At 38.3% G+C, this 12,222-nt stretch overlaps 1 protein-coding gene across 6 annotated transcripts in view; it reads left to right on the plus strand.

The window, feature by feature from the left end:
• The window catches only part of NRIP1 (nuclear receptor interacting protein 1), an 84,410-nt gene extending 74,344 nt beyond the window's left edge, over positions 1–10,066 (plus strand). For all 6 annotated transcript variants that reach the window (XM_033128505.1, XM_033128515.1, XM_033128496.1 and 3 more), the window contains one exon: positions 2,828–10,066. In XM_033128505.1, the coding sequence (XP_032984396.1) occupies positions 3,180–6,653 (3,474 nt within the window). In that variant the 5' untranslated portion in view covers positions 2,828–3,179 and the 3' untranslated portion in view covers positions 6,654–10,066. The remainder of the gene's footprint in view (positions 1–2,827) is intronic.
• Positions 10,067–12,222: the final 2,156 nt, after the last annotated feature.

Genomic DNA, 12,222 nt, shown 5'->3' on the forward strand with positions numbered 1-12,222 from the left:
ATTCTCAAGTAGTATTAGACACCTGGCAATATTCTTAAGTAATATATATATATATACACACACACACATACATACATATAAATATAAAGTGAAGCAAGCAAAATATATGTTGGTGATTAAAAATAACATGGTTGTCTTTTTACTAAAAGAAAATGAGTGATACTAATACTAACTTAAAATTAACCAATTTTAACCTTAAGAAGCATACTTATTAGACAGTGGTGATATTTTACATTTATAATACCCCTAATATCTGTAGGTTCCAATGAGCTGTATTATATCCAAGTCTCATGCCTCCTTTTCTTTTTTTCCTAAATTGCTCAGTTAAAATCAGTACTATAGAAATGAAAAGGCAAGACTTAGAACAGGTGTAGGAAGGATTGCTATTGATTTCTCCCACATTAGTTGTTTAAGGGATATAAAATGAAGTTATCTTAAGAAATTTGGCTCACTCAGTTCCCTGAAGAATTTTTAATTGTATGGTCCGAGTGAATTGAGGTCTTGAGTAGTCTCAGAATTCCGACTTTCTTAGACATTTCATTTTCTGCCACAATGGTGGTAGCTGTTGTCACTCAGTGGCACCTGAAGCAGTCTCTAAGTAAACACAATGTTTTTATTTACTGATTCATCTTATTAGAAAATGATTCTATATGAAGCCCTTTTTCCTCTCACTGCTACATGTAATTGGTGCTGCTTATAGAATTTCTTTTCAAAAAAATGAATGAGAACTAACTACCTTGACTTAGACAAAATTTTCTGGAAGCAGTTATTCATCTCCCTTCAAGTCTATTCTAAATATGTTTCTTGCCCACTTTTCTACAGGACGATGTAATAGCTTAGTGTATGCACATAGTTGTATTCATACGTATTATAGTAACAAAGCTCTCCAGGAGGGAATTCCCGCTCATTCTCAGGAATCTTTTTTGTTTTCCCATTCCTGAATCCCAAGATATAAACTGTTTTCTGTTCTCCACAATGAATCGTTTCCACAAAGTGACGGCCGATACTACCAACCACCTGGGTTCAAGGAGCCGATTTACCCGATTTCCCGACCACCTTTTCTTGGGATTTGGGAATGGAAAAACGAAAAAAATGCCCGAGAATGGGGGAGGGGGGTATTTTCTCCCAAAAACCCTAGCGATAAATAGGAAAAATGTCTGAGAGATACATTGTGAGTAGTCGTTTATATCCCATTGTGGGTATTACTGGGTTCAAGGAGACGATTTTCCCGATTTCCCGACCAACTGTCATGCAGGATGTTCTGCAGGGTCTCGGCTCCCGCTCCCCACATAAGAACGCAGGACACGGTGAGGCCAGAAAGGAACATCCACGGAGCCATAGATAGGGGAGTCACACCACTATAGTCTTGCTGGCGGCTGGGTTGGAGACACAGGAAGCAGGAGCCACACAGTCCACAACCTGCTGTCCACTTCTCTGTCAACCAACCTCACTTGCTAACTGCAATTCGCTGTGCTAACTGCAATCTGCGCTTGCTAGCTCAGCCACCATCCGCTGCTGGCGTAGCCATGGCAGTTATATTGGTGTCCAATGGCTCACTGGTTGCAGCTGACGGCCAACTAGCCACAGCTGATGGCCATCCGTTCACAGTTGATGGCTGTTTACTACCCGAACCAACACCTTTCCACATGAGGACGAGAGCCTGGAAACTGCACTCCTGACTGTGTCCCCACACCAACTTTTCTCAGGATTCAGGGACAGGAAAGCGAAAAACATTCCTGAGAACGGGTAGGAGGGAATTCCCACCTGGAAACCCTAATAGTAACTATGTTTTCTAAACTAAAAATTGGTGCAAGTACCCTAACATTTAATTATGATTTTCATTTTAAAATCTTTTTAGAACATTTTTCAAATCACAGATAATATTTTAATTTATTTTTACGTATTGATATACAGAGTCACACAAAAAGAAATAGCATGGGTGGGGAGAAGAGTATTTTATATTAGGAACATCCTAGAAACTTTGGGTTACAGGTTTACATGTCACCTGTCTACTGCATCTGGTAGGGATGGACCTCAACATTAAGATTTTTATATAGAGCACATAGGTAAAAATGTGAAACAGACACATTAAACCTTTGATAGATCACTCTGCTGTTTTTAACGTCATGGTAAAAATTAGGAGTAAATAAGTTTGTGAATATATTTAAATGTTTATGAATATGACTAAGACTGTCATACTTTCCACAGGCCTACAAAATAATCTTATACTTGTTAGTGCTTTCATTTCTGTCAAAACAGAAATTCTGAAAATCACTTATGGATGTCTGATATTTGGAGGATGTTTGTTCTGGAGGCCTGAGCCCCACATCAGACTCAGCGGACGGGTCCATGTCATGTACTTCTCTTTTCCTTCTTCTGCAATTCCGCTTTTGTGCTTTCCTAAGTTCCTGGTAATGTAAGGAAGCTAATTCCAGCTCCTTTATAGAGCTGTATTGTTATAAAGGACACTTAGCTTTCACATTACTTTGCAGAAAACTACTCATGAAAATTCAAAAGCTTGGTGAGCTTTGGAAGATAGTTATATAACATTAAAGTATTTTCTCTCATTGATTTGATCATTTTTACAATAGGGATTCATTCATAGGATTTCCAGGAGAGTTCCAATTTAATAGGAATGGCAACAATTACTCAAGAAGTAACTATAATGCGTGTGTGTGTGTGTTTGTGTGTGTGTTTGTGTGTGTGTGTGTTATATATGTGTGTGTGTATATACACATGTAAACTTAACAAGTACTATATTCTTATATATCATAGCGCAATTCTAGTTCTGCACTTCCTTAACTATTTTTTATTCTTATTTTTTTAGAACACTGGTATTTGCATTTAATGAGGAACAAAAAATGAAGAAGGAGAAGCAGGATATTCACTAAGGATTCTGTCTGCTTGCTGCTGCAGACCTACATGTTAAGGAATTCTGCTGCTGCTGCTTGCTTAGGAGTCAGTCAGCTCTGTGATCAGACTGCATAGGAGGGATCCTGCCTTTTATCTTGTCGTTGCCAGAAGAAATCCTGGTCGGAATGTAACAGTACATCACTGTCTAATTACTATGGAAGGCGGTAAACTGACACTCACTTATTAAAGTTCCATCTCACTCACCCACAGAAAACCATTCTTTAAAGTGAATAGAAACCAAGCCCTTGTGAACACTTCTATTGAACATGACTCATGGAGACGAGCTTGGCTCTGATGTGCACCAGGATTCTATTGTTTTAACTTACCTAGAAGGATTACTAATGCATCAGGCAGCAGAGGGATCAGGTACTGCCGTCGACAAAAAGTCTGCTGGGCGTAATGAAGAAGATCAGAACTGTAACATTTCTGGTAATGCCTTTCCCACCTGTCCAAGTAATGGTCCAGTTCTCAACACTCATGCATATCAGGGATCTGGCATGCTGCATCTCAAAAAAGCCAGACTGTTGCAGTCTTCTGAGGACTGGAACGCGGCAAAGCGGAAGAGGCTGTCTGACTCCATCGTAAATCTAAACGTCAAGAAGGAAGCTTTGCTTGCTGGGATGGTGGACAGTGTGCCCAAAGGCAAGCAGGACAGCACGTTGCTGGCCTCTCTGCTTCAGTCGTTCAGCTCGAGGCTGCAGACTGTTGCTCTGTCACAACAAATTAGACAGAGCCTCAAGGAGCAAGGATATGCCCTCAGCCACGATTCTTTAAAAGTGGAGAAAGATTTAAGGTGCTACGGTGTTGCATCAAGTCACTTAAAAACTTTGTTGAAGAAAAGTAAAGCTAAAGATCAAAAGCCTGATACCAATCTCCCTGACGTGACTAAGAACCTCATCAGAGATAGGTTTGTAGAGTCACCTCATCATGGTGGACAGAGTGGGACAAAGGTCATGAGTGAACCCTTGTCGTGTGCTGCAAGATTACAGGCTGTTGCAAGCATGGTGGAAAAAAGGGCTAGTCCTGCCACTTCACCGAAACCCAGTGTCGCTTGTAGTCAACTAGCATTACTCCTTTCCAGCGAAGCCCATTTACAGCAGTATTCTCGGGAACATGCTTTAAAAACACAAAATGCAAACCAAGCGGCAAGTGAAAGACTTGCTGCTATGGCCAGATTACAAGAAAATGGCCAGAAGGATGTCGGCAATTTCCAGCTCTCAAAAGGAATACCAAGCCATCTTAATGGTCAAGCCAGAACCCCATCAAGCAAATTAATGGCCAGCAAAAGTACATTTCAAAATCCAATGGGTATCGTTCCTCCTTCCCCCAAAAATGCAGGCTATAAGAACTCACAGGAAAGAAACAATATAAAACAAGCTGCTAATAATAGTTTGCTTTTACATCTTCTTAAAAGCCAGACCATACCTAAGCCAATGAATGGACACAGTCACAGTGAAAGAGGAAGCATTTTTGAGGATAGCAGTACACCCACAACTATTGATGAATACTCAGATAACAATCCTAGTTTTACTGACGATAGCAGTGGTGATGAAAGTTCTTACTCCAACTGTGTTCCCATAGACTTGTCTTGCAAACACCGAACTGAAAAACCAGAACCCAGCCAACCTGTTTCTCTGGATAACTTAACTCAATCCTTACTCAACACTTGGGATCCCAAAGTCCCTGACGTAGATATCAAAGAAGATCAAGATACCTCAAAGAATTCTAAGCTCAATTCACACCAGAAAGTAACCCTTCTTCAACTGCTGCTTGGCCATAAGAACGATGAAGCTGTAGAAAGAAACAGCAGCCCTCAGGAAGTACAGAGTGATGTGACAAAGTTCAGCACCCAGGCTTACGCAAGGACTTCTGTCATAGAGAGCCCCAGCACACACAGGGCTACCCCAGTGAGCACTCCACCGCTGCTCGCCTCCACCCAAGCCGACTCTCCCATCAACCTCTCCCAGCACTCTCTGGTCATCAAATGGAATTCCTCTCCATACACCTGTGGCACTCAGCCTGACAAGCCAACGAATACCGTCTCTAACCACTTGGTGGACCTTACAAAAAGCAAAGAATTGCAAGGAGAGAAACCGGTCCAAAATGAAGGCGCACAAAACTCTGCAACCTTCAGTGCCAGTAAACTGTTACAAAATTTAGCGCAGTGTGGAATGCAGTCTTCCGCTTCAGGGGAAGAGCAGAGACCCGGTAAACAGCTGCTGAGTGTAAATACGGATAAACCCATAGGTATGATCGATAGATTAAGTAGCCCCCTGCTCTCAAATAAAACAAATGCAGTTGAAGAAAATAAAGCATTCAGTAGTCAAGTGACAGCTTCTGAACCAAGACTTTCTGGTTCCGAAATAGAAAATCTGCTGGAAAGGCGCACTGTCCTCCAGTTGCTTCTGGGAAATCCCAATAAAGGGAAGAGTGAGAAGAAAGAGAAAATTCCTTTAAGAGATGAAAGTACTCAGGAACATACCGATAGAGCTTTAAGTGAACAGATCTTGATGGTAAAAATAAAATCTGAGCCTTGTGAGGACTTACATATCCATAATACAGACGTGCACTTGAGCCGCGATGCGAAGGGCGCCCCTTTCTTAGGTGTGGCTCCTCCCGTGCAGAGAAGCGCAGCTGCCTTACCAGCGCCCGAGGACTTGAAGTCGGAGCCCGTTTCACCTCAGGATTTTTCTTTCTCAAAGAATGGTCTGTTAAGTCGATTGCTGAGGCAAAATCAAGAGAGTTACCTGGCAGATGATCTGGACAACAGTCACAGGAATAGTGAACTGACACTCTTAGAATCAAAGAATCTTTGTATGGTCCCTAAGAAAAGGAAGCTTTATGCTGAGCCACTAGAAAATCCACTTAAAAAGATGAAAAATAACATAGTCGATGCTGCAAGCAGTCCCAGCGCTCCAGAGGTCCTGTATGGGTCCTTGGTTAACCAGCAAGAGCTGAAACTGAGCAGAAATGATCTTGAATTTAAATATCCAGCCAGTCATGGTTCAGCCAGTGAAAGTGAGCATAGAAGCTGGGCCAGAGAGAGCAAAAGCTTCAATGTTCTGAAACAGCTGCTTCTCTCAGAAAGCTGTGTGAGAGATTTATCCCAGCCCAGGAGTAACTCTGTCGTTGAGAGTAAAAAGAAAGGACACAAAAATAATGTGACCAATAGCAAACCTGAGTTCAGCATTTCTTCTTTGAGTGGCCTGATGTACAGTTCCACTCAGCCCAACAGCTGCATGGAGAGCAGGACATTTCCATACCCAGGAGTGGTAAAAACTCCCGTGAGTCCTCCTTTTCCTCCTGAGCAGCACTTGGGCATTGCGGGGTCTAGAGCAGAATGTGGGCTTTTGAATGGGTGTCCCATGCCCAGTGAGAAGGGACCCATTAAGTGGGTCATAACAGATGTGGATAAGAATGAGTATGAAAAAGACTCTCCGAGACTGACCAAAACTAACCCGATACTGTATTACATGCTCCAGAAAGGAGGCAATTCTGTTACCAGCCGAGAAACACAGGACAAGAACATTTGGAGGGAGCCTTCATCTGCTGAAAGTGTCTCACAGGTTACAGTCAAAGAAGAGTTACTTCCTGCTGCAGAAACTAAAGCTTCTTTCTTTAACTTAAGAAGCCCTGGTAATAGCCATATGGGAAATAATGCCTCTTGCCCACACAGCACAAATGGAGACGTTTATGGACTTCTGGGAAACGTACTAACAATAAAAAAAGAATCAGAATAAAATGTACCTGCCATTCAGCTTTGGATCTTGTTAAAACTACTTGGTATGAACTTGAGATCTGTATAAATAAGAGCATGATGTGAGAAAAGCATGGCATAATTGAAACTTTGTTCATTTCGAACAGTACTGGTTACTGGTGATGTTTAAATATGCATACTACTTTTTGCTTTATGTTAGATGTCATGAGGAAACTACTGAACTAGCAATTGGTTGTTTAACACTTCTGTATGCATCAGACAACTGTGAGTAACCTACGCATTAAATTCTTTATAATCACACATAATAGGCATAAATTAAAATATAAATTTCCATCCATAGTGGATTAATGCATTTTGCTGCCTTTAGTAGGGTACTTTATTTTGCTTTTCAGAAGTCAGCTTACATAACACATTTTTTTAAAGTCCAAATTGTTAATAATTCTTTAAAGGATAATTATTGAATAAATAATTAGTGCCGATTCACTTTTCATTATCCAATTCAAAAATAACTTAGAAAATATATGCTTACATTTTTCACTTTTGCTAAAAAACATATTTATTTTTAACTCTTGGAAAGGGTTTTGTGGCTCCCTATGTGTCTGCCCCCACCCCAGTCTTTTCAATATGTATTTCTTTAAACCTTGTACTACTTAGTAAAAATTGATTACAATTGATGGAAGTTTGATAGATCCTTAAAAAAAAGGCGGATTTCCATTTTTGTATTTTAACTACTTTATTAAATTAATAGTCCTCCTTTTACAGAATTAGGAAAGTTAACATTTACCTTCAGATGGTTTCCTGAATAGTTGAATATTTAAGAAGTTGTTTTTAACAGAAGCAAAATGGCTTTTCTTTGGGTAGTTTTCACCATCTCTTGTAAGAGTTACTTCTCACCATTACTGTGGTACCTGTGAGTCTTAGGGCTGGGGTTTCTTAAAGCTGGACTCGGACCACCTGCATTAGAATCATCGGGGGCACTTGTTTTAAAATAGCAGATTCCTAGGCAGCATCTCAGATCTGCAGAACAAGAATCTCTGCTAAGTGGATCTGGGAATCTTCCATCTGCATTTAAGAAGAAACTCCCTAGGTGTTTCTTCTACACACTGAAGTTGGAGAACCATTGCTTATAACTTTTCTCAGAACACAGGACTGTAAAAAAAAAAAACTATTTGATGCTTGTATTTTCCCCAGTACAGTCACACATCAACTAAATGTTTGCAATATTCTAGTTCATATATTACCGTTATATCTTTGGATATCGGGTTCAGAATACTTTTTATGACAAAAATACTGGGTGGAGGGGACAACTTTCGTATCTGGCTCAACATCTCAGGAAAATCTGTGATTATTTATGTTCTAATGAGTAACATCTACTTAATTAGCCTTAGGGATGGAAAACAGGGCCACTAACCAAACTCAGGTGATTCCAGGATGCTTTGAAAACTTCTCCTGAATACTTCCTTAACTTCTATTAAAATCATTGTCCTAAGAACAATGCTGACAAAGATGAAAACATTTATTTCAAACCCAAGAAAGGCACTAAACTCAGATCGACTAAACAGAAAAGTACAAAGGGCACATATACTTGACAGAAGAGAAGTGTACAAAGTCACTCCATTGATCTATTATTTTAAAATAGTGGTTAAAAGTAAACATTGATGTTGTCTTGGAAGAACTTAATTGAGCCACATGGGGTTTCAATCGTGAAACAAGTCTGTGTTTTTAAGTTCAGTTTTTACAATCCACAGTTCATTCACCAGATACTTTTGTTTTTAATTTTGAACCAGGTTAGCAACTGACCTATTAAAAAAAAAAAAATGTTATATAGTCAACTATTAATTAGAAGGAAATCTATTTGAAGTTGTTCTACTTGAAGTTATTTCTAAGATTTTTATATTAATGAGTGTTATTTCCTAATATCTAAAACCCTAAATGATTATTTTTTTTCTCAAAATGATTTGTAAATAGCTACTGGATATATTATAAAATAATAGTCCAGAGTGCTACATCATGGAGAGATGAAGGCATATGTTTATTCTGAAATGAAAAGTCCACTGGCCAGTGAATATAACCTACTCCATCCCATATTTAGTGTGTGGCAATCTTATTGTCTACACTAGATAATAAACTTTTAAACAAGTCATTTATTTTCTGCCATTGTGAAAGATCTGGAGCCTTAGAGGTATACCAGAAAAAAATGGGCTTTTACAGGGAAGTGAAATTTAGGTCAGGGAAAAGAATATCAAGGGCCAGCGTTGCTTTTTTTTTGGTTGGTTGGTTGGTTGGGTGGTTGGTTTTTGTTGTTGTTAAGAGTTAAAGGAATTAAGATACATAATACCTAAATAAACATAACCGCACAGAATGCTATTCTGATTTACTAGAGAATGTCCCCAATTTGAGTTTGGACGATTTTAAAGAACAGAAAGGGCATACATCCATAAATTCACTTTGTTTATGCATATGTAGATAAAGGATAAACATATACACACTTTCAAGGACTATTTTAGATATCTAGATAAGTTCTTCCTAATGAAGTCATTTGTGAAAGGGTACTACAGCTCTCATTGACATTGGTAAGGTAGCATTACTTGTTTATTCTCTGCTGCATCTTACGGAAGAGTAAACTGGTGAGAGTATATATTTTATATATATATATATAATATGTATATATATATATATATATATAGACTTGTTACATGAGGATGTTAAAATCGGTTTTTAAAGGTGATGTAAATAATGATTTCCTTAATGAAAAATACATATTTTGTATTGTTCCAATGCAATAGAAAAAAGCCTTTTAATCTCTTTGGTTTCTGTATATTCCATGTATAAGTGTAAATATAATCAGACAGGTTTAAAAATTGTGCATGTATGTATACAGTTGCAAGTCTGGACAAATGTATAGAATAAACCTTTTATTTAAGTTGTGATTACCTGCTGCATGAAAAGTGCATGGGGGACCCTGTGCATCTGTGCATTTGGCAAAATGTCTTAAGTCAAATCAGATGTTCATCCCAACATGACAGTATTCCATTTCTGGATATGACTTCTGTGGTTTAAGCTTTGTGAAAGAATGTGCTTTGAATCCAAGGGTCTTAAAATTTTTTAAATCAAGTCAACCACTTTTCAACATAAGAGTCCACACAACTACTTTCATGAATTTTTTAATCCCATTGGAAACGTACTATTATACCAGGAGTATTCCAGTGTACTGGAGTACAGGCACATTACCATTCATGGTATGAATTCTGGGGTTTACACAACCAATTTTGATGTGATCTACTCAGTAATATCATTTGTCATTTTTATTAGAAACTTAATTTCTTCATGTGATGTCATGAAACTGTACATATTGCAGTGTGAATTTTTTTGTTTTTTAATCTTTTAGTGTTTACTTCCTGCAGTGAATTTGAATAAATGAGAAAAAATGCATTATCTCTGGTTTGAAATGACTGTTATTGTGTGGCTTTTTCTCTGGTTTTTAGGTTTTTCATAAACATAAAAGTCTCTGGTCATGAAAATATTAAGTTTTCCGGCATGCTTTGCCGTACTCAGAAACATAAAAGAACAAAAGAAGAAGGTGCCAGTGAGTCACCGTATCTAGAGACGGGGCACTTGAAGCCTAGCTCACAAAGATGGCTGTGGCCGGTGTTGCCTGTCCTGGAGTCTGTACTCGGTGTGTAATTGGAATGACCACTGCAGATTTTCCAAGTGGGAAAGAGTCTGTCCAGTGTTCAAAAATAAAGTGATTTGATACGTACTTGTTCTAAGATAATATTTTGTTAGAAGGTTTTTGTGCAAGTTTCAGTGGGTGTTTAGTTTATTTTAAATGAAATAAGGTCTTCAGTCATTTTTCAAAAATGAATGCACATGTACACATACATATCAGTATGTACGTATATGCTATATGTGCATTGATAATAAGCTGAGAAAGATAAGCGAAACACATGTAATAAGTAATAGAGGCCAATTTATTTTTAAAAAGCAAAACTATTCATGCACTGATGGCCTGGGAATTTTTATTTTTACAAATATATTATCGATAATTTAGGAGAAGGGCGTTTTCCCAAAGATGAGTTTCTATTTTATGGCACTAAAATAGACCTATTATAATTCAACAGTGAAAATCTTGCACCTTCTTTCCTAATGGATTTATAAACAATGTCTCAAAAATACCCAAGTAACAGAAATATGTCAAGCTTTCCTACACTATTAAAATACTGAAAAGTTACACCTCGCTGTGTGTGTAGACACTGTCTGTCATCAGAAGCAGATGCACAGCCGTGTTATAGTTACTGATTTATGTAGCAGAAAAGCATAACAAATGTGTCAAGTGATAAACTGTGTAAGAGGGAGTTGAAGAGAACCACCAGTTAGTAATAAGGACGGTCTTTAGTGATCAAATCAGATTATGATCACGCACGCTATGCAAAGTTCTACTTCATGCTTGTTAATGTGGAAATCTCAACAAAAATAATTTTGAAAATTTTGTTCAACTACTGATATCACTAAACTATGACCTGTTTAGTTACAGAAAATAGGTTTTAAATATTTGTTGTTAAACATGCCATTTTTTATTTATTCCATAAAACCTATCACCAGCACCTTGTAAGGGTTGATGGAGGATTCTATCTATTGGCATCATTTAGCATTAATTTACTATTTTGTTTCTCTAAATGGTTGGTACAATACTATTTACAACATTTTAAAGATGCCATCTTAGGTAAGTTAAAGACCCTTGCGCTGAAAAACCAGAATTAACATACTCTTCAGTTGGTAGCAGAATAATTGGAAATATAATTGAAATCCCATAAATACTAGTCCCAAGGAAGTGCTACAGCACTTAGACCCTTTTTTAAGTGTCTAAAAGTAAACATTTCCAACAATAACCCAAGTTTTAAGTAGTATAATTCTGTAGTGAGAGGAAGAGGATTTTTGAGCCACTCCAGTCTCTTTACAGCCTTTTGTTTACACACAGACCTAGACAGCCTTCTATTTTCCAGTCTTTGCTGTTACCAGACCTCATGGGTAGGTGCTTTAAACTTGGAGAAAAGTTTACAGTCCTTTTGGACTATCTGTTATGCTAGTTTTTGCTGATAAACATTCGCCTCCGAGACCAGATCTGGATGAGGAAATGACCCAACCTTGCATAGGTGTCCGCCTGTATTTTTTGAAAGCCACACCAACAGCACCACATTGTAGGTACATTTTTCTGAGATTGTGTTTTCCCGTAGCGAATGGATATGGAATGATAATTTAAGGATAGAACAATGAGATGATTTTCTTATAATTAGAAAACTATAGTTTCCTCCAAAGACCGGGAAGGGTTGAATCTGACAGAATCTGACAGCCATTGTAGCTACTCTTGTCATAAACCAGCTGCAAATCCTTGTAAGACTTGTAGCACCCTGTTGGGTGTGCCAGTTAGTCTTGTGCTATATTTTGTAGTGTTCCCTTTGACTTCTGGCCTTGCCTGCATTTTCACATTTTCAGTTGTTCTCCCACCACCTGACACCTTACTGACAATCAGTCCAGTGTTCAAAGCCCCCCTTCACTGTTTCCTGAACATACCAACCTTCTTGGTATCAGTG

Source organism: Rhinolophus ferrumequinum, chromosome 2, assembly GCF_004115265.2.
Source record: "Rhinolophus ferrumequinum isolate MPI-CBG mRhiFer1 chromosome 2, mRhiFer1_v1.p, whole genome shotgun sequence".
Taxonomy (NCBI): Eukaryota; Metazoa; Chordata; class Mammalia; order Chiroptera; family Rhinolophidae; genus Rhinolophus; species Rhinolophus ferrumequinum.